The 27,790-nt window shown below is 48.1% G+C and overlaps 1 protein-coding gene across 1 annotated transcript in view; it reads left to right on the top strand.

Moving 5' to 3' along the window:
• Window positions 1-27,790, top strand: part of LOC103116154 (complement C3) — a 49,717-nt gene that overhangs the window by 10,945 nt on the left and 10,982 nt on the right. Inside the window, exons 13-29 of the mRNA XM_016189552.2 lie at window positions 2,155-2,364; window positions 3,970-4,131; window positions 5,488-5,617; window positions 6,693-6,770; window positions 9,680-9,877; window positions 9,996-10,116; window positions 11,334-11,422; window positions 11,536-11,675; window positions 14,140-14,346; window positions 15,953-16,004; window positions 16,148-16,234; window positions 18,098-18,301; window positions 18,840-18,915; window positions 21,980-22,148; window positions 23,549-23,641; window positions 24,100-24,253; window positions 27,510-27,682. Of these exons, the coding sequence (XP_016045038.1) occupies window positions 2,155-2,364; window positions 3,970-4,131; window positions 5,488-5,617; window positions 6,693-6,770; window positions 9,680-9,877; window positions 9,996-10,116; window positions 11,334-11,422; window positions 11,536-11,675; window positions 14,140-14,346; window positions 15,953-16,004; window positions 16,148-16,234; window positions 18,098-18,301; window positions 18,840-18,915; window positions 21,980-22,148; window positions 23,549-23,641; window positions 24,100-24,253; window positions 27,510-27,682 (2,343 nt within the window). The remainder of the gene's footprint in view (window positions 1-2,154; window positions 2,365-3,969; window positions 4,132-5,487; window positions 5,618-6,692; window positions 6,771-9,679; window positions 9,878-9,995; window positions 10,117-11,333; window positions 11,423-11,535; window positions 11,676-14,139; window positions 14,347-15,952; window positions 16,005-16,147; window positions 16,235-18,097; window positions 18,302-18,839; window positions 18,916-21,979; window positions 22,149-23,548; window positions 23,642-24,099; window positions 24,254-27,509; window positions 27,683-27,790) is intronic.

Genomic DNA, 27,790 nt, shown 5'->3' on the forward strand with positions numbered 1-27,790 from the left:
AAAATTGTGGGGTTTTTTTCTTGGTTTTAAGTCTTTATTATCCTGCATGCAAATATTTTTGAGCTATCTAAATATTTTTCAAGAATGCTATTAGTTCAAGATTAAGTGGAATCATAGCACAGAAGCTGGGTTTAAGTTTCAAGGCAAATTGAGGAATATATAACTCATTGGTCTTCACAGCTAAATGTCCATATAAACAGCAAGTCCTAGGCCAGCCGGGGGTGCTCCTAGTTAAGTGCACACATGACAGTGCACAAGGACTCAGGTTCAAGCCCCTAGTCCCCACTTACAGGGGGAAAGCTTCACAAGTGGTGAAGCAAGGCTGCAGGTGTCTGTCTCTATCTCTCTCTATCTATCTCTATCTCTATCTCCCTCCTCAGTTTCTGTCTCTCTCCAATAATACATAAAAATAAAATAATTTTTAAAAATAAAGCTGTCAGTCCTATAAAAAACAACAATTAGCAAGTTCCAAGCACGCTTCTTAAAAAAAAAACTGGGGGAGGAAAGATAGCATAATGGTTGTGCAAAGAGACTCTCATGCCTGAGGCGCCAAAGTTCCAGGTTCAATTCCCCTACATGACCATAAGCCAGAGTTGAGCAGTGCCCTGGTAAAAACAAAGCAAAAAAAAAATTTTTTAAACTATATTAAAAAGTATTATTTCCAACTCATCTGTCAAACTCAGAATGAAACAACAAACTGTAAGGGGGAAGCTTCACAAGCAGTGAAGCAGGACTGCAGGTGTCTCTCTAGCTCACCCTCCCTACCCCCCTGCCCACTCAAGTTCTCTCTGTCCTATCATGTTAAATAAAATTTTAAAAATATTTTTTTAAAAAAATATAGGATGGGGAGTCAGGCTGTAGCGCAGCGGGTTAAGCGCATGTGGCGCAAAGCGCAAGGACCCGAATAAGGATCCCGGTTCAAGCCCCCGGCTCCCCACCTGCAGGGGAGTCGCTTCCCAGGCAGTGAAGCCGGTCTGCAGGCGTCTGTCTTTCCCTCCTCTCTCCATTTCTCTCTGTCTTGTCCAACAATGACGACACCAATAATAACTACAACAATAAAGCAACAAAGACAACAAAAGGGAATAAATAAATAAATATTTAAAAAATTTTAAAAAAAGAATAAGGTGGAGGGTAGATAACATAATGGTTATGCAAACAAATTCTCAAGCCTGAGGCTCCAAAGTCCCAGGTTCAAGTCCCCACACCACCATAAGCCAGAGCTAAATAGTGCTCTGGTAAAAAGAAAGTGGGGGGGGGGGAGTGGAGGAGAATAAATACACTGCACAACTACCAGAAGCACAGTGATAGTGTTAAAAGCCTTGAATTTGTTCCAAACTCTCTAAAATGTAACTATTTTATTTTAAATGATACCAAATTAAATCAAATTCTTTTTAATGTGAATACATTGTGAAAGCTTAGCAGGTAGTTCTCATAAATGGCATGTTTCTTTCATGTATATATTTAGAAAAAAATAGGACTAGGGAGATAGCATAATGGTTCTGCAAAGGCTTTCATGCCTGAGGATCCCAAGTCCCTACACCGCCATAAACCAGAGTGGAGTAATGCTCTGGTGAAAATAAAATAAAATAAAATAAAATAAAATAAAATAAAATAAAATAAAATAAAATGGGCCAGGCAGTGGCACACCTGTTTAAGTGCACTCATAACAGTGCACAAGGATCCAAATTCAAGCCCCTGGTCCCTGCCTGCATAGAGGAAGCTTCATGAGTGGTGAAACAGGGCTGCAGGTATCTCTCTGTCTCTTTCCACCTCTATCTCCCCATCCCTTCTCAATGTCTCTCTGTTGCTATCCAATAATAAATAAATAAAATCTTTAAAAATAAAGCATGTGAAAGATATAATAAATAAGGTGGTGGTAGATAGCGTAATGGTTATGCACAAAGATCCTCATGCCTGAGGCTCCAAAGTCTCGGGTTCAACCCCTCGCGCCACTGTAAGCCAGAGCTGAGCAGTGCTCTGGTCAAAATAAATATTATTTCTGTGGAATAGACCCAGCTGAACGGGAACCAGCAAATGTGCATTCAGACCAAGAGGCTGAAGCAAAGGAACAGTGGGCCAACACTGTAAGCTGGGGATAGAATCAGGGAATGACTGGTCTTACTCTTCTCATTCTTATTTTCTTGATTCTTCAAGGTCCTGAGTAAGGGCCAGATCGTGTATGCCAAACATCAGTTAAAAAGCCAAGGGAGTGTCTACACATCAGCCATCATTGATGTGACTTCAGAGATGCTGCCTTCCTTCCGCATCCTGGCGTTCTATTTACTGCCCAAGGGAAGGGGTCAGGACCCTGAATTGGTGGCCGATTCATTGTGGATTGATGTGGTTGACCGATGCATGGGGACGGTGAGTCAAACTCCTTGAAGTCATACACCACCATTGTGAAACTCAAGAGAATCTATCAAGCTCGAGTCCTCCCAGTCTGGGAGCAAGGGGAAAAACAAAGAGGTGCTGTGGCCTTAAAAGCTCACCCTATGGGACCCACTTTCCTGCATGCTTCTCTCAATTCATATCAAATAATATTGCATCCGCCAATCGCAACCTAATCAACGCAACGAGTGCCACCCCAGCATGCTTCAGCGGGGAAGCAATTACAGAAGCCAGACCTTCCACCTTCTGCAACCCATAACGACCCTGGGTCCATGCTCCCAGAGGGATAGAGAATGGGAAAGCTATCAGGGGAGGGGATGGGATATGGAGATCGGTGGTGGGAATTGTGTGGTGCTGTAAGCCTCCTATCCTACAGTTTTGTTGACGTCCCCTTTCTTAAATTAAAAAAAAAAAAACTCACCCTAGGGAATAGGGCGATGGAATATAAAGGAGTTGGGGAAAGAACTGTTTCAGTTCTCTAATATACCACTTAGGGAATAGAAAGTATGATTTTAAAATTAACCTGTGGGGGTTGAGTGCTGGTGCACACCTGGTTGAATACACACGTTATAATGTGCCAGAACCCGGGTTCAAGCCCACAGCCCCCACCTGCTGGGTGAAATCTTTACGAGTGGTAAAGTAGTGCTGTAGGTGTCTCTCTGTCTCTCTCCCTCTATTTTTTAAAGCTTTTACTTAGTTATTAGCTATAAAGATAGGAGGAGAAAGAGAAAGAGCATGTACTCTCAGGGATTGAACTTTGAGACCTCATGCTTAAGAGTCCAATGTCTTTCCACTATGCCATCTCTCTGACCATGTTCTCCCTCTCTATTACCCCCTTACCTCTCAATTTCTGGCTGTCTCTATGCAATATGTACATTTTTTTCCTCCAGGGTTATCGCCGGGGCTCGGTGCCTGCACTACGTACCCACTCTTCCTAAAGGCTCTTTTCTCCACTTCGTTGCCCTTGTTGTTTCTTATTGTTGTTCTTATTGCTGCCATTGTTGTTGGATAGGACAGAGAGAAATTGAGAGAAGAGGAGAAGACAAAGAAGGGGAGAGAAAGACACCTGCAGACCTGCTTCACCGCTTGTGAAGTGAACCCCCTGCAGCTGGGGAGCCAGGGGGTTCAAACCAGATGTGTATGTTGATTCTTGTGCTTTGCACCATGTGCACTTAACCCGCTGCACCACCGTCTGGCTCCCCATATAATTTATTTTTTTATATTTATTTATTTTCCTTTTTGTTGTCCTTGTTGTTGTTGTTTTATTATTGTTGTAGGTATTGTTGTTGTTATTGATGTCATCATTGTTGGATAGGACAGAGAGAAATGGAGAGAGGAGGGGAAGACAGAGAGGGGGAGAGAAAGACAGACATCTGCAGACCTGCTTCACCGCCTGTGAAGTGACTCCCCTGCAGGTGGGGAGTCGAGAGCTTGAACTGGGATCCTTAGTCAGTCCATGCGCTTAGCACCACCTGTGCTTAACCCACTGTGCTACCACCTGACTCCCATAATTCAAATTTTTAATTGACATGTGGAAGCCCTCTGGTGATATTTTACTGACATTTCTTTCTCCTGGTTCAGCTGAAGATTGGCTTAAAGAATGAAGGATATTCCCATACCGTGGAGCCCGGCAGTAAAGTGGATCTCAAAATTACAGGTGATGAAGAGGCCACAGTGGGGCTGTTAGCTGTGGACAAGGCTGTCTATGTCTTGAACAGCAAAAACAAGCTGACACAGAAGAAGGTGAGGATATCTAAGCTTTGCCCCCAAATCTCTCATGGGGATTCTATCTAGAACCTCCATCTCTCCAGTTTCCACATGGGTGACACTTCTGGCTATATGGATTCCAGGATCCAGTGAACAGCAGAGAGACAGACAGGCTCAATTGATTAGAAAAGAAAATATAAACAGGAGGGGTGTGACAATTATTCTTTGAGTCAGGACTTGGAGGCAGGGAGTTGGGTGGTAGCGCAGCAGGTTCAGTGCACATGGCGCAAAGCACAAGGACCTGCATAAGGATCCGGGTTCAAGCCCCCGGCTCCCCACCTGCAGGGGAGTCACTTCACAAGCGGTGAAGCAGGTCTGCAGGTGTCTGTCTTTCTCTCCTCCTCTCTGTCTTCCCTTCCTCTCTTCATTTCTCTCTGTCCTATCCAACAATGACGACATCAATAATAACTACAACAATACAACAACAAGGGCAACAAAAGGAAATAAATAAATAAATATTTTTTAAAAATAACTTGAAGGCATTTGGTGCCTTGCTTAAAGGGTTGTACAGTCTCCAGATTTACACAGCTCTCTTTTTTTTAATATTTTATTTATTTATGAGAGAGATAGGAGTGAGAGAAAGAACCAGACATCACTCTGGTACATGTGCTGCCAGGGACTGAACTCAAGACCTCATGCTTGAGAGTCCGATGCTTTATCCACTGCACTACCTCCCAGACCACACACACCTCTCCTTTTATTATTATTTTTTAATAGTAGACTTAAAAATTGTCGATAAGATTGTGAGATAAGAAGGGTACAATTGGGATCGAGCAGTAGCTCAGCAGGTTAAGTGCACATGGCTTGAAGCACAAGGACCAGCATAAGGATCCCGGTTCAGACCCCCGGCTCCCCACCTGCAGGGGGGTCGCTTCCCAGGCAGTGAAGCAGGTCTTCAGGTGTCTGTCTTTCTCTCCCCCTCTCTGTCTTCCTCTCCTCTCTCCATTTCTCTCTGTCCTATCCAACAACGAAGACATCAATAACAACAATAAAAAAAAACACGGGCAACAAAAGGGAAAATAAATAAATATTAAAAGAAAAAGATGGATACAATTCCACACTATTCCCACAACCAGAGTTCTGTATCCTGTTCCCTCCATTGGAAGATTTCCTATTCTTTATCCCTCTGGGAGTATAGACCAAAGATCTTTATGGGGGTGCAGAAGGTGGGAAGGTCTGTCTTCTATAATTGCTTCTCCACTGGACATGGGCGTTGGCAGGTGGATCCATACTCTCAGCCTGTCTCTGTCTTTCCCTAGTGGGCCAGGGCTCTGGGGAGGCAGGGTTCCAGGACACATGGGTGAGGTCGTCTCTTACCAATCACTCCTTCAGGTCTGGGATGTGGTGGAGGAACATGACATTGGCTGCACAGCAGGCAGTGGGAAAAACAGACTGGCTGTATTCAAGGATGCTGGGCTGGACCTTAAGCTGAGCACGGGGATGGATACCCTGGCAAGTTCAGGTATGAGTGTGATAGGGTGAGTGAAGGAAGAAGGTAGAAGTGTGGACAGTATGTGGTGCCATGCACATGGTTCTGAGAGCTCAGAGACAGCTCCTCTTGCATAAAGTATTGTGCATTCTTCTAACTGAGGTGTCCCTCAGCTTTGCCCCCCAGTATCTATTCTATTTATTTTTTTTTTTTGCCCCTAGGGTTATTGCTGGGGCTCAGTGTCTGCACAGTGAATCCACCTTTTCTAGTGGCCATTTTTCTTCTTACTGTTTTTTTCTTTTATTTGTTAAGACAGAGAGAAATTGAGAGGGGAGGGAGGAGACAAAAAGGGAGAAAGAAAGAAAGAAAGAAAAAAAGAAAGAAAGAAAGAAAGAAAGAAAGAAAGAAAGAAAGAAAGAAAGAAAGAAAGGAAAAGAAGGAAGGAAGAAAGAGAGAGAGAAAGACCTTGCTTCATGGCTTGTGAAGCTTTCTTCCTGAAGTTGGGGAGCAGGGGGCTTGAACCTGGGTCCTCAGTAATGTGTTTATTCAGCTGGATTCCCCTGCCCCTCAGTCTATTCTATTTAATAAGCAAGAGAGTGAGAGACCAGTGCCAGGGGTTGAACCCAGAGCTTCTCACATGCAAGTCCTATACTCTACAACTGAGCTACTTACCCAGTCACAAGATTGCATGATTTTATTGTTTGTTCACATTTTGGTAAATTATTTTCATACTTTTTATTTCTTTATTTATTTTTGGATAGAGACAGAGAAATGTATTGGAAAGGTGGGGAGAGAGAGAGAAAGAGAGACACCTGCAGCCCTGTGTCACCACTCCTGAAGCTTCCCCCCATGCAGGTGGGGACTAGGGGGCTTGAACCCGGGTCCTTGTGCACTGTAATGTGTGCACTTGACCAGGTGTGCCACCTCCCATCCCTGATGGCACACTTTCTAAAAGGCACATCTTGGATATGCAGAGGCTCTGAAATTAAATGAAGTGTCACTTATTAAACACTGGGAATAGAGTGTTGACCCCCCCAAAAAAAATTATATCAAGAATGCTGATAATAACCCTGACATTTTCCCTCTTACTCTTCCTTCTGATGCCTAGACTGGAGATGTCCCCAGGAACCTCCAACTGCTCGCCACCGCCGATCCCTGAAGAGGACAGAGACCAAAAAGAATGCAGGTCAGAGATCAAAGATCAAATCTGACATGCCACTCCTGGTCTCATAACCTACTGTTTTTTTTTTTTCTTTGTTTGGGTGGTTGTTTTGTTTTACACTACTTTTATTCTTTTATTAGTGATTTAACAATGATTAATAAGATTGCAAGATAACAGGGATACAATTCCAGACAGCTCCCACCACCAGAGTTCCATGTTCCACCAAGTCCATTGGAAGCTTCCCTATTCTTTATCCCTCTCTGGGAGTATGGGCCAAAATTCCTTATGAGGTGCAGAAGGTGTGTGGTTTGGCTTCTGTAATTGCTTCTCCTCTGTGCATGGACATTGGCAGTGGATTCATACCCCCGGACTATTTCTATCTTTCCCTGGTAAGGTAGGGCTCTGAAGAGCTGTTAATCTACTGTGTTTATCAGAGCAGAGAACCAAAAGCTAAATTCATGTCAGGTCACTCAAGCAAGGAGGGCGAGACTTAATGATTTCCAAACCCATGAGCTAGGCAACAAGAGTTGTTTCTGCTTCTCTCAGCCACTCTATCTGAATGAGTGGCACAAAGTGATGAGATCATGCATGTGCCAGGTCTCTGTTACAAAAAGAGAAACAGGCAGAGAGAAAGTGAGGAGAAGAGAGGGGAGAGAGAGGGAGAGAGAGAGAGAAGAGACCCACCAGTTACACAGTAGCATAGAATATTACCTATGCTTCTCTTTCATCTTCCAAGTCTTCCAAAAGAGCCTCTTGGCAGTAGAACTGAATTCCATCGCATAGCCCAGAAGCAAGGGAGCCTAGGAGTTGTCCTTTTTATTTATTCATTTATTTATCTATCTATTTTTCCAGAGCACTGCTCAGCTCTGGTTTCTGGCACAGCTGGGGATTGAACCTGGGACCTTTGGTGCCTCGGGCCAAGAAAAAGTCTTTTTATTTTTATTTTTCTTGTATAACCATTATGTTATCTCTCCAGCTCAGGAGCTGTGGTGGCTTTTGTGGGGTTTTCTATGGTGTCTTGCATCTCTGATCCAGGCAGGGATACAAACGAAAAGAGTGATGCATGAGGAGTGGCAACAGAAAATATCTGGCAAAGTTGCCACAGAGCATGGATCAGACAGGAGGTTCTGAGTCTGGAGTTAAAGGAAGTTAGTTGGGATAAGCACCAGACAGTGTCAAAAGCACAGACTCTAATAGTATTCAATCCCCCCACACACACTCAGACTTCATTAGGGCTTCCTGCCTGTGTAATTCCACCATACCTGGCAGAAGCTCCTCCCCTCCCTCCTTTTTTTATTCCAGAAATGGCAAGAGACAGGGTGAAAGAGGGGCAGAAAGAGAAGGAGAAATATTACACCCCTGTTCTGCCATCACATACAGGGCTCCCTGGGTACTGTCCATGGTATTGAGAGAGAAGAAACCACAGAGAGAGAGAGAGAGAGAAAGAGAGAGAGAGAGACCTGCCCACCCACCATGGGGCTCCCTGGGTGCTGTGCATGGTGCTGAGAGAGGAGACACCCCACAGCCCTGCCCACCCTCCATGGGCTCCCTGGGTGCTGTGCCTGGTGCTGAGAGAGGGGAGACCCCCCACAGCCCTGCCCCACCCTCCATGGGCTCTCTGGGTGCTGTCCATGGTGCTGAGAGAGGGAGAGACCCCACAGTCCTGCCCACCCTCCATGGGGCTCCCTGGGTGCTGTCCATGGTGCTGAGAGAGGAGAGGCCCCACAGCCCTGCCCACCCTCCATGGGGCTCCCTGGGTGCTGTCCATGGTGCTGAGAGAGGAGAGACCCCACAGCCCTGCCCTCCCTCCATGGGGCTCCCTGGGTGCTGTGCATGGTGCTGAGAGAGGAGACACCCCACAGCCCTGCCCACCCTCCATGGGGCTCCCTGGGTGCTGTCCATGGTGCTGAGAGAGGAGAGACCCCACAGCCCTGCCCACCCTCCATGGGGCTCCCTGGGTGCTGTCCATGGTGCTGAGAGAGGAGAGACCCCACAGCCCTGCCCCACCCTCCATGGGGCTCCCTGGGTGCTGTGCCTGGTGCTGAGAGAGGGGAGACCCCACAGTCCTGCCCACCCTCCATGGGCTCTCTGGGTGCTGTCCATGGTGCTGAGAGAGGGAGAGATCCCACAGCCCTGCCCACCCTCCATGGGGCTCCCTGGGTGCTGTGCATGGTGCTGAGAGAGGAGAGACCCCACAGTCCTGCCGCATCAAGACAAGAAGGACAGCAAACCGAGTAGTGGTGCAACTGACTGAGTGCACACATTACCATCCATGCACAATGACCTGGGTTCGAGCTCCTGCTCCCCTCCTGCTGGAGGAAAGCTTTATGAGTGGTGAAGCAGTGCTGTGGGAATCTCTTTGTCTCTCACCTCTATATCCCCCTCCTTTCTGTTTCTCTCTGTCCTACTAGGAAAAAATGGAGGGAAGGAGGAAAGGACAGAAAAAAAGAAAGAAGGAAGGAAAGATGGAAGTAAAGAAGGAAGGAGGGAAGAGGAATGAAAAGAAAGAAAGAAATGAAGAAAGGAGGGACAGAAGAGAAGGAAGGAAGGAAGGGAGGAAAAAGAAATACAGACAAAAAGAAAGAAGAAGAAGGGAGAGAGAGGAGACAAGAAGGATTGAACCAGGGTGGGGATAGAGAGCATAATGGTTATGCAAACAAACTCTCATGCCTGAAGCTCCAAAGACCCAGGTTCAGTCCCTTGCACCACCATAAACCAGAACTGAGCAGTGCTTTGGTAGAAAAGAAGAAGAGGAGGAGGAGGAGGAGGAGGAGGAGGAGGAGGAGGAAGAGGGATCGAACCCAGGGCCACAGGCCTACAAGTCTTGTACCCTGCCCCAGAGGCAGATGTCCCCAGCACAGAGAGGGATGGGATGCCGGTCCCCTTGGACTTTCCCCAGACCCCACTCTCTCCCTCTGCCTCTGGGCCCACAGTGGACAAGTTCAAGACTGAGCAGGAGCGCAAGTGCTGCGAGGCTGGGCTCCGGGAAAGCCCCGCGGGGCTGTCGTGTGAAGAGAGGACCCGCCACGTGCGCCACGGTCCCCGCTGTGTGGCCGCCTTTCTGAACTGCTGTCACCTGTCTGAAACCTTGGCCCGGGAGGCACTGGAGGAGCAGCTGCTGCTGGGCACAGGTGATGGGGGGCCCTGTGGGAGGCTCAGGATTGGAAAGGGAGGGGGAAGGCGGCAGTGGGACCCATCCATCCCCTGGGGGACACTCCAAGGTGACCCCAACCCAACGGCCTCTTGCAGTGGCAGATTTTGATGATGACGATGACTTTGACGAATCTCTTCTGGATGACTTGCCCATTCGGACCTACTTTCCTGAGAGCTGGCTATGGAAAAAAGTCACTCTGCCCAAAAGCCAGTTGGGGTAGGGCCATGGGCCCTAGGGTGAGGGACAATGTCCCAAGCTAGGTGGCCCTAGTCCCCTCCATGCCCTGGAGCATTCAATAGGGCCACCATCAATGCCCTGAGCATCCTATATGAACACTATCTCTGCCCTAGCCCCCCAATATGGCCACCAGCCCCCACATTCAAGGAAGAGCTTCATAAGTGGTGGAGCAGGGCTGCAAGTGTCTCCATTCTCTCTCCCTCTGTCTCTCCCCTTCTCTCTCAATTTCTGTCCCTATCATGTATCATTTTTTATTATTGTTGTTGTAGTTATTGTTGTTGTTATTGATGTCATCATTGTTGGATAGGACAGCGAGAAATGGAGAGAGGAGAGGAAGACAGAGAGGGGGAAAGAAAGATAGTCACCTGCAGAGCTGCTTCACTGCCTGGGAAGTGACTCCCCTGCAGGTGAGGAGCCGGGGGCTTGAACGGGGATCCTTACACTGGTCCCTGTACTTTGTGCCACGTGCGCTTTACCCGCTGTGCTACCACCCAACTCCCCCCTATCAAGCATCTTTATCTACAACTTTTTTAATATGTGAAAAGGGGAGGAGGGTGTTGCCAGGACCCATTGAAAGTGGGGGTTTTTAATATATCTATTTATTTTTTTAATTTCATTTCTCATATTTATTTATTTTCCCTTCTGTTGCCCTTGTTTTTTATTGTTGCTGTTGTTATTATTGTTGTAGTTATTGATGTTGCTGTTGTAGGATAGGATGGAGAGAAATGGAGAGGGGAGGGGAAGACAGAGAGGGGGAGAGAAAGACAGACAGCAGCAGACCTGCTTCACCACCTGTGAAGCGACTCCCCTGCAGGTGGGGAGCCAGGATCCTTATGCTGGTCCTTGCACTTCGTGCCACATGCTCTTAACCCACTGCGCTACTGCCTGAACCCCTGTTTATTTATTTTTTGGAGAGAGAGAGAGAAATCAAGATGGGAGGGAGACAGAGAGACACCTGTAGCCTTGCTTCACCACTCATGAAGCCTCGCCCCTGCAGGTGGGGACCGGGGGACTTGAACCCAGGTCTTTGAATACTGTAATGTCTGCGCTCGCCCCAGTGTGCCAACACCCAGCCCAATCTACCCAGAGGGATTGCACCATCCCTTGGATGGTAACACGCCCTTGCCAAGGCCCCTGCAGAAGTGTGATCCAAGTGTCCCCTCCCCACACACACACACCCTTTATTCCCCTTTCAGAAAACTCTCTGCACACCACTGCCAAGTGGACTTACCAGATTCCATCACTACATGGCACTTTTTAGCCATCAGCCTCAAGGTCGGACAAGGTGAGGCCACCAGCCCAGGGCTGTGGGGACAAGGGGCAGGGCGATGGATTTCCTGAGCTGTTACCACTACCGCCTACCCAGAGCCGATGGCCAGTACACCTCCCTGTCTGTAGGTCTCTGTGTCTCTGAGCCCTTTGAGCTGACGGTCAGGAAAGATTTCTTTGTGGACCTGAAGCTGCCTTCCTCCATCATCAGGAACGAACAGGTCCAGATTCAAGCCGTGCTGTACAATTTCCGGGACCGCGGGTTCAAGGTGAAAGCCTCGCCCCACCCTGACCCCCACACCTCCCATACCTGTGACCAAACCCTTTTCTTCTTTTTTTTTTAAAAAATACTTATTTATTTATTTTCCCTTTTGTTGCCCTTATTGCTTGGTTGCTCTAGTACTTTTTAAAATATATTTTTAAAGTTTTTTTAAATATGTATTTATTCCCTTTTATTGCCCTTGTTGTTTTATTGTTGTAGTTATTATTGTTGTTGATATTGATGTTGACATTGTTGGGTAGGACAGAGAGAAATGGAGAGAGAAGGGGAAGACAGAGAGGGGGAGAGAAAGACAGACACCTGCAGACCTGCTTCACCGCCTGGGAAGCGACTCCCCTGCAGGTGGGGGTTCGGGGGTTCAAACCAGGATACTCACACCGGTCCTTGCGCTTTGCGTGGGCCACGTGCACTTAACCCGCTGCGCTACCGCCCGACTCCAGACCACACCCTTTTCTATGGAAGCAGCCTCCAGGCTGTTTTAAGAAGCTCTCTTGGGCCTAAAAGACAGCTCAGTGGGTAAGATGGATGTGTCTTCATGTGCCAGGCACAGGTTGGAAGTCAGGCACCACTTGGGGAGATGCGATAACACCAAGGGCAAATCTATTGGAATAGCTTCCTCCCTGCAGGTGGGGACAAGGGCTCAAGCCTTGGTCTGAGGAGACAGAAGAGGGGAAAAGGAAGGACATTCAGAAGTAGCGATAGGTATAGATGTGACTTAGAAAGGAAAAGAAGCGGGGCAATTAGTAGCGCAGCGGGTTAAGCACACGTGGTGCAAAGCGCAAGGACCGGAGTAAGGATCCCGGTTCAAGCCCCCGGCTCCTCACCTGCAGGGGGGTCGCTTCACAGGTGGTGAAGCAGGTCTGCAGGTGTCTGTTTTTCTCTCCCCCTCTCTGTCGTCCCCTCCTCTCTCCATTTCTCTCTGTCCTATCCAAAACAACATCAGTAACAACAACAATAACTACAACAACAAATAAAAAAGGGCAGCAAAAGGGAAAATAAATTTTAAAATATTGAAAGATAAATTAAAAAATTAAAAAGAAAGGAAAAGAAGGCAGGACCATAGTGGGGGAAATGGGTAAAGTGGTCTAAGAGATGGTGCAGTAGATAAAGCATTGGATTCTCAAGAATGAGGTACTGAGTTCAATCCCTGGCAGCACACATAATCAGTGATGTCTTGTTCTCTCTCTCTCTCTCCATATTCTTCATGCATAAATAAATGAAATGTTTAAAAGAATATTTCAATAGAATATATATAAAAAAAAAGAAAAAGGGCCAGGTGGTGATGCACCTGATTAAGTGCAAACATTACTGTGCACAAGGACATGAGTTGAAGCCTCTGGTCCCCACTTGTAGGGAGAAAGCTTCATGAGTGGTGAAGCAGGGCTGTAAGTGTCTCTTTGTCTCTCTCCCTCTCTATATCCCCCTCCCCTCTCAATTTCTCTCTTTGTCTCTGTCCAATAATAATAAAGGGAGTAAAGAGAGTGATAGCTTAATGGTTATGCAAACAGACTCCATGTGCCAGAGACTCCCAGGTCTCAAGTCTCCCCTACCACCATGAGCCAGAGTTAAACAGTGCTATGGCAAAAAAGAAAGAAAGAAAGAAAGAAAGAAAGAAAGAAAGAAAGAAAGAAAGAAAGAAGGAAAGAAGGAAGGAAGGGAGGGTCAGACAGTGGTGCAGCACATTAAGTGAACTTTGCAAGGACTGGCAGAAGGATCCCTGTTCAAGGCCTGGATCCCCAACTGCAGGGGAGTTGCTTTACAGGCAGTGAAGCAGGTCTGCAGGTGTCTGTCTTTTTCTCTCCCTCTCTGTCTTCCCCTCCTCTCTCCATTTCTCTCTGTTCTATCCAACAACAATGACATTAACAACAACAATAAAACAACAAGGGCAAAAAAAAGGGAAAATAAATAAATAAATAAGAACTCATTATAAATTAAAAAATAAATGAAAGAGAAAGGAAGGAAGAAAAAGAAAGAGGAAGGGGGAGTCGGGTGTAGCTCAGCGGGTTAAGCGCACGTGGCACAAAGCACAAGGACCGGCGTAAGGATCCCAGTTTGAGCCCCCGGCTCCCCACCTGCAGGGGAGTCGCTCCACAGGTGGTGAAGCAGGTCTGCAGGTGTCTGTCTTTCTCTCCCCCTCTCTGCCTAACTCTCCTCTCTCCATTTCTGTCCTACCTAACAACAACAACATCAATAACTACCACAACAACAACAACAAAAAAAACAGGGGCAACAAAGGGGAAAATAAATAAATATAAAAAATTAAAATAAAAAGAAAGAGGGAGGAAGGAAGAAAGAAAAAAAGAAAGAGAGTAGTGGAGGGAAGGGAGGATGAAGGAAGAAAAGAAGTGAAGGAGGAAAGGAGAAGGGAAGGAAGGAAGGAAGGAAGGAAGGAAGGAAGGAAGGAAAAAGGGTCATAACTGAATGCAGAGCCTCTGATCGCCCACCCACCTCAGGTCCGTGTGGAGTTCCCCTACAAGGAGGCTCTGTGCAGTGCATCGAAGCCAGAAGCCCCCTCCCGCCAGGTGGTCTACCTGCCCCCCGCCTCATCCAGGGCTGTGTCCTTCGTGATTCTCCCACTGGAATTGGGCAAAGTGGATGTGGAAGTCAAAGTTGTGGGCAGTGGGATGCAGGACCACGTGAAGAAGACCCTCCTGGTCCAGGTAACAGGGGTCTCCCACCTGTGGCTGCAGTGGGGGAGAGGTGGGGGGAAGGCTTCCAGGGTGGCATGCATAACCCATGGGTGCTATCCATGGTGCTGAGAGATAAGAGACCCCCACAGCCCTACCCCACCCTCCATGAGACTGCTGAGTGCTGTTCATGTTGCTGAGAGACCCCATAACCCTACCCACCATTAATGGGGCTACTGGGTGCACGTGACACCATGTGCAAGAACCTGAGTTCAAGTCCCTGCTCCCCACCTGCACTGGGGAAAGTTTCACAAGTGGTAGAGCTCTGATACAGGTGTCTCTCTCCTCCATCTCGCTCTGTCTTTCTCCCTATCTGAAAAATTCATCCCAGAGCCATGAGTCACAGCAGTGACCAAAAGAAAATGAAAATAAAACGATCAAAAGACATCTGTAACCGGTATTGCGCCGGGTTAAGCTCACATAGTAATGAAGCACAAAGAACTGTGCAAAGATCCTGGTTTGAGCCCCTGGCTTCCCGCTTGCGGGGGGGGGGGGTCGCTTCACAAGCAGTGAAGCAGATCTGCAGGTGTCCCTCTGTCTCTTTCCCCTCTTCTCTCAATTTCTTTCTGTCCCATCCAATTTTTAAAAAAGAAAAAAATGGCCTCTAGGATCAGTGGATTCATAGAACCAGCCCCAGCGATAACCCTAGAGGCAAAAAGGGAAAAAAAATACACTAAATAAAGACATGTGTAACCTGGTGACATACATCAGTGAAAATGTTCAAGCTTCACATGAATGAGACACTGAATCAGCCCCTCAGACCCCCCACAAAGAAGGCACATTTGACACTAAAGATAAGGTACTTTTTTTTAATGCTATTGTATTATTTTTAAATTTTTTATATTTATTTATTTTCCCTTTGTTGCCCTTGTTTTATAAGGCAATTTTTAAGTTTTTATTTATAAAATGGGAACACAGGGAGTCAGGTGGTAGTGCAGCAGGTTAAGTGCAAGGGGCACAAAGCACAAGGACCAACGTAAGGATCCCAGTTAGACCCCCCCGGCTCCCCACCTGCAGGGGAGTCACTTCACAAGCGGTGAAGCAAGTCTGCAGGTGTCTATCTTTCTCTCCTCCTCTCTGTCTTCCCCTCCTCTCTCCATTTCTCTCTGTCCTAACAACGACGACATCAATAAAGACAACAATAATAACTGCAACAATAAAAAATAAAATAAAATGGGAACACTGGCAAGATAAGGCATTTTAAGAATATTGACTCAGTGAGCCTCCCCCCACCAGTGCCACCCTGTGAAGTTGGAGTCATGATTCTCATTTTTTAATATGTATTTATTCCCTTTTGTTGCCCTTGTTGTTTTATTCTTGTAGTTATTATTGATGTTGTCACTGTTGGGTAGGACTGAAAGAAATGGAGAAAGGAGGGAAAGACAGAGAGGGGAGAGAAAGACAGACACCTGCAGACCCGCTTCACCGCTTGTGAAGCAACTCCCCTGCAGGTGGAGAGCCAGGGGCTCGAACTGGGATCCTTCCGCCGGTCCTTGTGCTTTGGGTTAAGTGCACTTATTGGCCTTGTGATGGTTGTTATTACTCTCGTTTCTAACCTGCTGTCTCCTGTGTCCCACAGGCAGGTGGAGAGATACAGAAAATATCCCAGAGCATCTTCCTGGACCCCCAAGGTTTGTAGGGTCTGGAGCAGGGTTGAGAGATATGGCAAGTGGGGGGCATATGACAGGGTGGCAGAAGATGGGAGAGCTGAGCTCTGAACACCCTGACCTTTCCAGCCTCAGAATCTGTGCATCACAGATTTGCTCTCATCTAGGTCATAAACAGACAGAGGTGATACCAAGACAAGATTTTTCTAACCTGGTACCTGGCACGGAGGCAGAAGTGTTTATCAGCGTTCAAGGTGCCTAAAGCGGGAGAGGGGGTCCCTGGGAGCTTGGAGTTGATTCATCAGATAGCGCACATGTGTTGCTGTGGGCAGGGAGCCTGGGCTTCAGTCCCAGTACTGCAAGACAGCACCATGGACAATACCTAGGAGACTCCATGGAGGGTTGAGCAGGGCTGTGGGGTCTCTCCTCTCTCAGCACCATGGACAGCACCCGGGGAGCCCCATGGAGGGTTGAGCAGGGCTGTGGGGTCTCTCCTCTCTCAACACCATGGACAACATCCAGGGAGCCCCATGGAGGGTGGGCAGGGCTGTGGGTTTTCTTCTCTCTCAGCACCATGGACAGCACCCAGGGAGCCCCATGGAGGGTGGGCAGGGCTGTGGGGTCTCTCCTCTCTCAGCACCATGGACAGCACCCAGGGAGCCCCATGGAGGGTGGGCAGGGCTGTGGGGTCTCTCCTCTCTCAGCACCATGGACAGCACCCAGGGAGCCCCATGGAGGGTGGGCAGGGCTGCAGGGTCTCTCTTCTCTCAGAACCAAGGATAGCATCCAGGGAGCCCCGTGGATGATGGCAAGGGCTATGGGGTCTCTCCTTACCACCAAGTATAGCACAAGGATCCTGGTTCGAACCTGTGACTCCCCAACTTCAGGGAGGATGCTTCACAAGCAGTGAAGCAGGTCTGCATGTGTCTACCTTTCTCTCTCCCTATCTATCTTCTCCCTGTCCTATACAACAATGACGACATCAATAACAACAACAATAATAACTACAACAATAAAACAACAAGGGCATCAAAAGGGAAAATAAAATATTTTTTAAAAAGAGAGAGAAAGAGAGAAATAATACTAGGACTAGAGACTGATCAACCAGTAGAGTTAATCACACATAAATACTTTACCATGGGGGACATCTGGTTAAATGTATATAATACAAAGCACAAGGATCGTGGTTCGAACCCCTGACTTCCCAACTGCAGGGAGGATGCTTCACAAGCAGTGAAGCAGTTCTGCAGGTGTCTGTCTACCTTTCTCTCTCCCTATCTATCTTCTCCCCTCTCAATTTCTCTCTGTCCTAACCAATAAAAATAAAAAGTGGCATGGTCCGGGAGGTGGCACAATGGATAAAGCATTGGATTCTCAAGCATGAGGTCCCAAGTTCAATCCCTGGAAGCACATGTACCAGAGTGATATCTGGTTCTTTCTCTCTCTCTCCTCTTATCTTTCTCACTAATAAGTACATAAAATTGTTTTATAAAATGAAAAGTGGCCCACCTGGAACAGTGGATCTGTGTAGTGCTGAGCCTCAGTGATAACCCTGGCGGGGGGGGAGACTTTACCATGCATGAAGATTCGGGTTCAAGTCACCAGAACAGAGGAGAAGCCTCATTATTGGTGAAGCACTGCTGTGATGTCTCTCGTCTCAGTCCCTCTCTCTTCCCTTCTGTCCCTCAGAAATAAAACACGGAGTCCAACAGGAGTGGTAGAACCACACAGGCATGAAACCCTAGTAGTTAAATAATAATAACGATAAGAGTAGTCATACTTTCTTCTTTTTTTAATTTTTATTTATTTATTTTCCCTTTTGTTGCCCTTGTTGTCTTTTTATTTTTGTTGCAGTTATTGTTGTTGTTGTTATTGATGCTGTCGTTGTTAGATAGGACGGAGAGAAATGGAGAGAGGAGGGGAAGAGAGAGAGGAGAAGAGAAAGACAGACACCTGCAGACCTGCTTCACCGCCTGTGAAGCCACTCCCCTGCAGGTGGGGAGCCGGGGGCTCGAACCGGGATCCTTGTGCTTTGCACCACCTGCGCTTAACCCACTGCGCTACCGCCCAACTCCCTTGGGCCATTTCTTGAGATGATCTTGCCCACCTGGTGACAGGTGACATCCTTGGGGAAACAATTCTGGGCATCCTGACACCGAGAGAAAGACTCAAGCTCCTGAGACTCCCTTCCGGATGCCCTGAGCAGACGTTGAGCTCCCTGACACCCGTCATCATCCTCACCCGCTATTTGGATACCACAGGACAGTGGGGCAAGGTTGGGGTGGAACATAGGGAGCAGGTGATGAAGAACATTATCAGCGGTAAGACACCCCTACCCTCCCAGGTAGGGACCCCAAAGTCTGAGTCATCTCCCAGGTTACAGCCTGACGCCACACCCACATAATTCTCCCCCCAAAAAATGAATCTCATATAGACACCTGTGAGGGGATCCCTCTTCTCTTGAGGAGAGAGAGGGGAGAGGGAGAGACTGGCAGAGAGGGGGGGGAAGCAGATAAATCAGGAGGAGGAGAAGGAAGGGGAAAGGAAAAGGAGGAGGAAGAAGAAGACAAAAAGAAGGAAAAAGAAGGGAAGGAATAAATAAACAAGGAAAGAGAAAGAAAGGAGAGGGAAAAGAAGAGAGAGGAAGAAAGAGAGAGAGAAAGAAAGAGAGAGAAAGAAAGGAAGGAAGGAAGGAAGGAAGGAAGGAAGGAAGGAAGGAAGGAAGGAGCAGGGTGGTGTCCAAGGACCCCAGTTCAAGCCCCCAGTCCCCACCAGGGTGGGGGAAGTTTCACCCGGCCACACCCCAACTCCTGCTGTCTCTGCCTGCCCTCCCCCCCACTACCCAATCTGTCTCCACAGGTTACACCAGGATGCTGGCACACCGGAGTGCAGATGGCACTTATCACACCAGCAAAGGAAACCCAGGGAGCACCTGGTAAGGATAAGACAGCCCTGCTGCCTCCACCTAGGGGCCACCCTGGATTGACCCATTCCACAAGAGAAATAGATCACCACTAAAGCATTGGATTTAAAAATGTGAAGTCCTGAGTTTAATCCTGGGCATCATGGGTGCCGGGGTGATGTTCTGGATCTCTATCTATCTATCTATCTATCTATCTATCTCTATCTCTCATGTTAATAAATAAATAACACAAAAATCCCTACCTAAGAAATCTTTGCAGTGAGGAGATAGCCCCGTGGATCACAGAGTTTTCATGCATGAGACCCCAGGCTTGAACCCTGGCACTACATACGCCAGATCAATGCTCTTATCTCTCTCTCTCTCTATCTCTGTCTCTCTCTCTCTTTCTCTCTCATAAAAAATTAATAAGTAGGGAGTCGGGTGGTAGCGCAGTGGGTTAAGCGCAGGTGGCACAAAGCGCAAGGACCAGCTTAAGGATCCCGGTTTGAGCCCCCAGCTCCCCACCTGCAGGGGAGTCGCTTCCCAGGCGGTGAAGCAGGTCTGCAGGTGTCTGTCTTTCTCTCCCCCTCTCTGTCTTCCCCTCTTCTCTCCATTTCTCTCTGTCCTATCCAACAACGACGACATCAATAACAACAATAATAACTACAGCAAAACAACAAGGGCAACAAAAGGGAATAAGTAAATAAATAAATATTAAAATACTAAAAATAAATAAATATTGCACCCTGTGAGGTAGTGCAGTGAATAAAGCTTTGAATTCTCAGGCATGAGGTCCTGGCTTTGTTCCCTGGCATTGCATGTGCCGGAAAGAGGCTCTCCTTCTCTCCCTCCCACCTCATAACTAAATCAGTATAAAAACATATTTTTTTTTAAAAAAGAATGTTGGGCCAAGTGACAGCTTGCCCAGTAGAGTACACTTTACCAGGTGTGAGGACCAAGGTTCAAGCTCCCAGGCACCACACAGGAGCAGCATGCAAGAGGGAAATCTTCACAAGTGGTGGAGCTGCACTGTGTGGTCTCTGTCTCTCTTTTTTATCTTCTCTGTTCCTCTTTTTTTTTAATTTATTTCTTTATTGGGGAATTCATGTTTTACATTCAACAGTAAATACAATAGTTTTACATGCATAACATTCCCCAGTTTCCCATTTAACAATGCAACCCCCACTATGTCATTTATCATCCTTCATGGACCTGTATTCTCCCCACCCACCCACCCCAGAGTCTTTTGCTTTGGTGCAATACGCCAATTCCATTTCAGGTTCTACTTGTGTTTTCTTTTCTGATCTTGTTTTTCAACTTCTGCCTGTGAGATCACCCCATATTCATCCTTCTGTTTCTGACTTATTTCACTCAACATGATTCTCTGTTCCTCTTAATTTACAATTCAAAAGTAGAAAAGAAGTCTGCTGGGAGCCGTGATTGTGTAGGGGTGAAGCCCTACTGAAGTCCTGGGGGGGTGAAAACAAAATGAAAATGTATAGAATAGAAATAGAGAGGGAGTGCTGGGCGGTGGCACAGCAGGTTAAGCACACATGGCGCAAAGCGCAAGGACAGCTTAAGGATCCTGGTTCGAGCCCCCAGCTCCCCACCTGCAGGGGAGTCACTTCACAGGTGGTGAAGCAGGTCTGCAGGTGTCTATCTTTCTCTGCCCCTCTCTGTCTTCCCCTCCTCTCTCCATTTCTCTCTGTCCTATCCAACAACGATGACAACAACAATAATAATAGCAATGATAAATAACAAGGGCAACAAAAGGGGGGGGGGGAAATAGCCTCCAGGAGCAGTGGATTCATAGTGCAGGCACCAAGCCCCAGTGATAACCCTGGAGGCAAAAAAAAAAAAATGAAGGAAGGAAGGAAGGAAGCGAGAGAGAGAGAGAGAGAGAGAGAGAGAGAGAGAGAAAGGAAGGAAGGAAGGAAGGAAGGAAGAAAGAAAGAAAGAAAGAAAGAAAGAAAGAAAGAAAGAAAGAAAGAAAGAAAGAAAAGAGGGGCTGGGTGGTGGCACACCTGGTTAAGCGCACACATTACAGTGTACAAGGACCTAGGTTCAAGCCTCTGGTCCCCACATGCAAGAGGAAAGCTTCATGAGTGGTAACACAGGGCTGCAGGTCTCTCTCTTTCTCTCTCTCCTCCCTATCTCCCTCTTCCTTCTCAATTTCTCACTGTCCTATCAAAGAAAATTAACGAAGTTTACAATTAAAATATACTTTAAAGAAAGAAACAGAATACAATAAACTAAGGACTTGTGAGGCAGACCTTAGGGAAAACATTGCTTAGTGATGGTCTACCTCTTGTCTATCTTCCCCCTCCCAATACTTTTATTTATTAATTATTGGATAGAGACATAGAAAAGTTGAGAAGGAAAGGGTCGATACAGAGAGACAGAGTGACCCCTGAAGCACTGCTCCACTGCCCATGAAGCTTTCCCCCTGCAGGTGGGGTCCAGGGGCTCAAACCCAGGCCCTTGAGCACTGTAATGTGAGCACTTAACCAGGTGCGCCATCACCTGGCCTCTCTCTCTGCCTATCTCTCTGTCTCTGTCTCTGTCTCTCTCTTTTATTTTTTATTATCTTTATTTGCTTATTGGATAGAGACAACCAGAAATTGGGAGGACAGGGGAGATAGAGCAGGAGAGAGACAGGGAGACACCTGCAGCCCCGCTTCACCACTCATGAAGCTTTCCCCATGCAGGTGGGGACCAGGGACTCGATCTCAGGTCCTTGCGCACTGTAACATGTGCGCTCAACCACATGCGCCACCACCCCACCCCTCTGTCTCTCTCTCTCTGTCTCTCTCTATCTCTCTTTCTCAATCTATATAATCACCCTGAGTTTGGGCTTCCATTAACACCTATTAAGTGTTTCAAAATGTTACAGATCTTTATTAACCATGCAGAGTAATCAGACCATGGGTTGTAGAAGTCTGTAGCAAGCACAAACCTGATGTGTTGTGATATCTTTCCTGGACATTTCCCTACAGTCCTACCCCCACGCCACCATAGAGGAGATGCCCTTAGCATAGATTCCCCTGGGGTTGTTCCTCCCAGGAGTCCCCAGTTCTCCTTTCTCCCCTCCCACCAGGCTCACGAGCTATGTGTTCCGTGTGTTCTCCTTGGCATATCAAACCGCAGCCATCAACACCTTGGAGCCCCGCGATCTCTGTGCCTTGGCTAACTGGCTCATCACCCAAAGACAGGCAGATGATGGACACTTTTTGGAGAAGGGGCCTGTAGTCATGGCTTCTATGCAGGTACAAGCTGTGTCCATGTGTGTGTGTGTGTGTGTGTTTGTGTCCGTGTGTGTGTGTGTGTCCGTGTGTGTGTGTGTGTGTGTGTGTGTGTGTGTGTGTGTGTGTGTTAGGGAGAGAGAAAACAGAGAGAAATTGAAACTGAGAATTGAGAAAAGAAGAGAGAAAGACACCTAAAAAAATGTTCCACCACAGGGAGCTTGAACCTGGGTGCTTGGTGTATGGTAGCCAGAGGAATTCAAACCCATGCCCTTGAATATTCTGTGCCAGGCTTGAACCAGCATCCTTCTACACAGTAATATGTGTCTTCTACTAGGTTCACCACCACCAGGCCCCCTGGGCTCTTTTTTATTATTATTTTTTAACCAGAGCACTGATCAGCTTTGGCTAGGGATTGAACCTGGTATTTTGAAGCCTCAGGCATGAGAGTCTCTTTACATAACCATTATGCTACCTGTGTCCACTAGGCTCTCTCTTTTTTGAGATTCATTTATTAATGAGAGTGACAGAGAGCCTCTCTCTGTCTTTCTGTCTTTATCTAAAAATGAATAAATAAAGATTTGCTTATTTATTTATGTATGAGAGGGAGGGAGAAGAAGGAGGAGGAGGAGGAGAACAGAGAGAAGCAGATGCCAGGGATAGAACTTGGACCATATGCTTGGAGTCCAACTTTATTCAATGTTCCAACTCCCCAGATGTTATTTGTTTCTTTCTTTCTTTATTTGCCACCAGGGTTATTGCTAGGGCTCCATACCAGCATGATGAATCCACCCCTCTTGACTGCAAATATTTCAATTCTTTCTTTCTTTTTTTTTCTGTTTGATAGAACATAGAGCAATTAAGAGAGGAGGAGAGATAGAGAGGGAAAGACACAGAGAAATACCTGCATCTCTGGTCCACTGCTTGTGAAGTTTCCCCTTTGCAGATGGGGACTGCAGATTTGAACCTGGTTCTTCAACATAGTAATGTGTGTGTTCATCCAGATGTGCCACCACCCAGTCTCTTAGCCACTATTTTTTATCTTTAGACAGTGAGAGACAGAGAGGGAGAGAGAGGAGAAATAATGACAGAGAGAGAGAGAGAGAGAGAGAGAGAGAGAGAGAGAGAGAGAGAGAGAGAGAGAGAGATCCCATAGCATTGGCCCACTGCTCATGAAGCATCCTCCCTACCATGAAGATATTCTTACCCCCATGTAGTGGCCAGGGGGGACTCGAACCTGAGTCCTTGCACATTCTATGACATGTTGTAGAGGGAGGGAACTCTTGAGACTTGTGTGCTTTGGAATCCAATGTGCCACCTTCTGGGCCACAGATCCATCTCTGCTTTGAGAAGAAGGGAGTGGGGTGCATTCTGAGGTTCTGGTTTTAATGCAAATGGGGTCCTGTTTGCCCATGCCTTTGCAGGGTGGTTACCAAGACACGGAGGCAGAGGAGTCCCTCACAGCTCTGGTCCTGATCGCGCTGGATGAGGGGAAGGAGTTATGCGAGGAGACCCCGGTAGGACCCAAGGAGAAAGATGTACTATGCCCCCCTGTGCCCCTCCCCAGACAGCTTTCAGAATCCTGAGAGTCTCCCTCTCCCCTATGTACACTGCTCTATGACTCCCACTGTCCCCACTCAAAGATACACCTCACTCCTACGACTACTCCAACCTCACCTTCAGTCAGGAGAAGATAGAGGGTGAGAGGCAGAGAAGGAAGAAGAGAGAAACAGATAAAGAAGGGGAGAGAGACACTATAGCACTGTTCTACCACTTGTGAGGCATCCCCCAGTGGTAGCCAGGGGCTTGAACTCAGATTCTTGATGTTGATGAGGTGTAGACTCTACTAGATGACCAGCCCCAAGTTTGACTATTTCTAAGACAAGAGGGTCGCCCTTAGTAGGTTCTTCTCTCCCAACTGCCAGACCTCTGTCAGGCCATGCTGCCCTCCAGCCTCCTCTCTTCCATGTTCTAGAATCTGGCTGCCAGCATGGATCGGGCTCGTGGCTATCTGGAAACTCGCCTCCCAGGGATCAATACAACCTTCGCTGTTGCCATCGTCTCCTATGCCCTGGCCCTCACCAGTAGTCCCAAAGCCAATGACCGCCTGGACAGCTTCGCAAGCCAATGTGCGTAGGGACCACATTGTTTTTGAGACAGAGACAGAGAGAGAGAAAGAGAGTGAAAGAGACCATCACACTAGAACTTCCTCCAACGCAGTAGAGGCTGGGCTCGAACCTGGGTCTCAAACAAGGCAAAGCAGCACACTATCGGGGGTCGGGCGGTGGGTTAAGCACATGTGACGCAAAGCACAAGGACCGGCATAAGGATCCCGGTTCGAGCCCCCGGCTCCCCACCTGCAGGGGAGTCACTTCACAGGTGGTGAAGCAGGTCTGCAGATGTCTATCTTTCTCTCCCCCACTCTGCCTTCCCCTCCTCTCTCCATTTCTCTCTATCCTATCCAACAACGAACAACATCAACAATGGCAATAATAATAACCACAATGAGGCTACGACAACAAGGGCAACAAAAGGGGGGAAAATGGCCTCCAGGAGCGATGCAGGCACTGAGCCCAGCAATAACCCTGGAGGAAAAAAAAAAAAAAGCAGCACACTATCCACTACCTATGTATTTACGGATGAAAGGGAGAAAGTAGTGATAAAGGGGGAAAGAGAGAACCCACAGCCCTGCCCACCCTCCATGGGGCTCCCTGGGTACTGTCCATGGTGCTGAGAGAGGAGAGACCCCACAGCCCTGCCCACCTTCCATGGGCTCCCTGGGTGCTGTCCATGGTGCTGAGAGAGGAGAGACCCCACAGCCCTGCCCACCCTCCATGGGACTCCCTGGGTGCTGTGCATGGTGCTGAGAGAGGAGAAACCCCACAGCCCTGCCCACCCTCCATAGGGCTCCCTGGGTGCTGTCCATGGTGCTGAGAGAGGAGAGACCCCACAGCCCTGCCCACCTTCCATGGGGCTCCCTGGGTGCTGTCCATGGTGCTGAGAGAGGAGAAACCCCACAGCCCTGCCCACCCTCCATGGGGGCTTCCTGGGTGCTGTCCATGGTGCTGAGAGAGGAGAAACCCCACAGCCCTGCCCACCCTCCATGGGGGCTTCCTGGGTGCTGTCCATGGTGCTGAGAGAGGAGAGATCCCACAGCCCTGCCCACCCTCCATGGGGCTCCCTGGGTGCTGTCCATGGTGCTGAGAGAGGAGAGACCCCACAGCCCTGCCCACCCTCCATGGGGCTCCCTGGGTGCTGTCCATGGTGCTGAGAGAGGAGAGACCCCACAGCCCTGCCCACCCTCCATGGGGCTCCCTGGGTGCTGTCCATGGTGCTGAGAGAGGAGAGACCCCACAGCCCTGCCCACCCTCCATGGGCTCCCTGGGTGCTGTGCAGGGTACTGAGAGAGGAGAGACCCCACAGCCCTGCCCACCCTCCATGGGCTCCCTGGGTGCTGTGCATGGTGCTGAGAGAGGAGAGACCCCATAGCCCTGCCCCACCCTCCATGGGGCTCCCTGGGTGTTGTGCAGGGTGCTGAGAGAGGAGAGACCCCACAGCCCTGCCCACCCTCCATGGGCTCCCTGGGTGCTGTCCATGGTGCTGAGAGAGGAGAGACCCACAGCCCTGCCCACCCTCCATGGGGCTCCCTGGGTGCTGTGCCTGGTGCTGAGAGAGGAGAGACCCCACAGCCCTGCCCACCCTCCATGGGCTCCCTGGGTGCTGTGCCTGGTGCTGAGAGAGGAGAGACCCCACAGCCCTGCCCACCCTCCATGGGCTCCCTGGGTGCTGTCCATGGTGCTGAGAGAGGAGAGACCCACAGCCCTGCCCACCCTCCATGGGGCTCCCTGGGTGCTGTCCATGGTGCTGAGAGAGGAGAGACCCCCACAGCCCTGCCCACCCTCCATGGGGCTCTCTGAGTGCTGTCCATGGTGCTGAGAGTACTTCTTTTTTTCCTCCTCCTTCTCCCCCTCCTCTTCCCCTTTTCTTTCTCCCATCTATAAGATCAAGAATAAGAAATCATCCTGAGCAAGGGTAGCTAGCTATAATGGTTATGCAAAGAGACTCTCATGCCAAAGGCTCTAAAGTCCCAGCTTCAACCCCCTGCACTACCATAAGCCAGAACTGAGCAGTGCTCTGGTAAAAAAATAATAATAATAAAGAAAGAAAAGAAAAAGAAATCAACATAATGTCATGCTCATGATTGATGACACTCATGTGTGAGACTCTTGTGTTCCATCCCTGGAAACAGAAAAACTAACAAATGTCTTCTTGCAGTTGAGGAAATAATTTGAGATAAATAACTGGATTTGCATGCTTGAGGCTCCCAGTCCAATTCCCTAGAGCCACCTCTTCCAGAGTGACGCTCCGGCTCCTCTTTTTCCCTTAGTCTCAGGTTCAGCTGTCTCTCTGATGTGTCCTAAAAAATATTCAAGGCAGTCAAGGATGGTAGCATAATGGTTATGCAAAAAGAAGTTCATATCTGAGGCTCTGACATCCCAGGTTCAATTCCCAGCACCACTATAGCCAGAGCTTAGCATGGATGTTCTCTTCATATTTCTCTCTCCTCTCTCCTCCTCTGCCTTCTGCTTCTCTCTCTCTCCCCCCTCTCTCCTCTCTCTTTCTCCCTCTCCCTCTCTCTGACAAATAAAAAATAATTTTAAATATATTTTATTTTATTATTGGACAGAGACAGAGAGAAGTTAAGAGGGATGGGGATGATAAAGTGGGAGAGAGACACCTGCAGCCCTGCATCACCACTTATGAAGCTTTCTCCCTGTGAGTGGGGACTAGAGACTTGTACTTGGGTCTTTGCACACTATGATGTGTGTGCCTAACCAGGTGCACCACCGCCTGGCCCCCCAAAAAAATTTCTTAAAAATATTCAAGGAGGGAGTCAGGTGGTAGCACAGCGGGTTAAGCATAGATGAAGCAAAGCACAAGGACCGACCGGTGTAAGGATCCCGGTTCGAGCCCCTGGTTCCCCACCTGCAGGGGAGTCATTTCCCAGGCGGTGAAGCAGGTCTGCAGGTGTCTATCTTTCTCTCCCCTTCTCTGTCTTCCCCTCCTCTCTCCATTTCTCTCTGTCCTACCTAACAACGATGACATCAATCACAACAACAATAACTACAACAACAATAAAAAAAAGGGCAACAAAAGGGGTAAATAAGTAAATATTTAAAAAAGAAAAGAAATATTCAATGAAAGCTACCCAGGATGTGGCACCATGACAAGAATTTTGAACTTAATAGCATGGGGGTCCCATGATCAATTCGCAGCTTTGCATGTGCCAAAGTGATGCTCTAGTTCTCTCTGCTATCTATCTATCTATCTATCTCTATATCTCCTTTCTCATGTGAATAAATACTTATCTTTTTAATATTCTAGACAAAACCCATTGGCCAGTGAAATACAAGGGCCAGTATACTCTTTACACCATCGAGGCCACAGCCTACGCGCTGATGCAGAAACTGAAGCTGGGTCACCACAAGGAGGCAGAAGCCATTGCCAAATGGCTTGTACAGCACCGGGAGATAGGCGGAGGCTTCACCTCCACCCAGGTGAGCTCTACCTGGACAGGTGGGCACTGGGCATGGGTGCTAGGCAAGCTGGTGACACATGATGATCACATGGGGAGATGCCTGTGGTGCAGATACATGGCTGGAGCT

The sequence above is a fragment of the Erinaceus europaeus genome, chromosome 23 (genome assembly GCF_950295315.1).
Source record: "Erinaceus europaeus chromosome 23, mEriEur2.1, whole genome shotgun sequence".
In the NCBI taxonomy this organism is placed as follows: Eukaryota; Metazoa; Chordata; class Mammalia; order Eulipotyphla; family Erinaceidae; genus Erinaceus; species Erinaceus europaeus.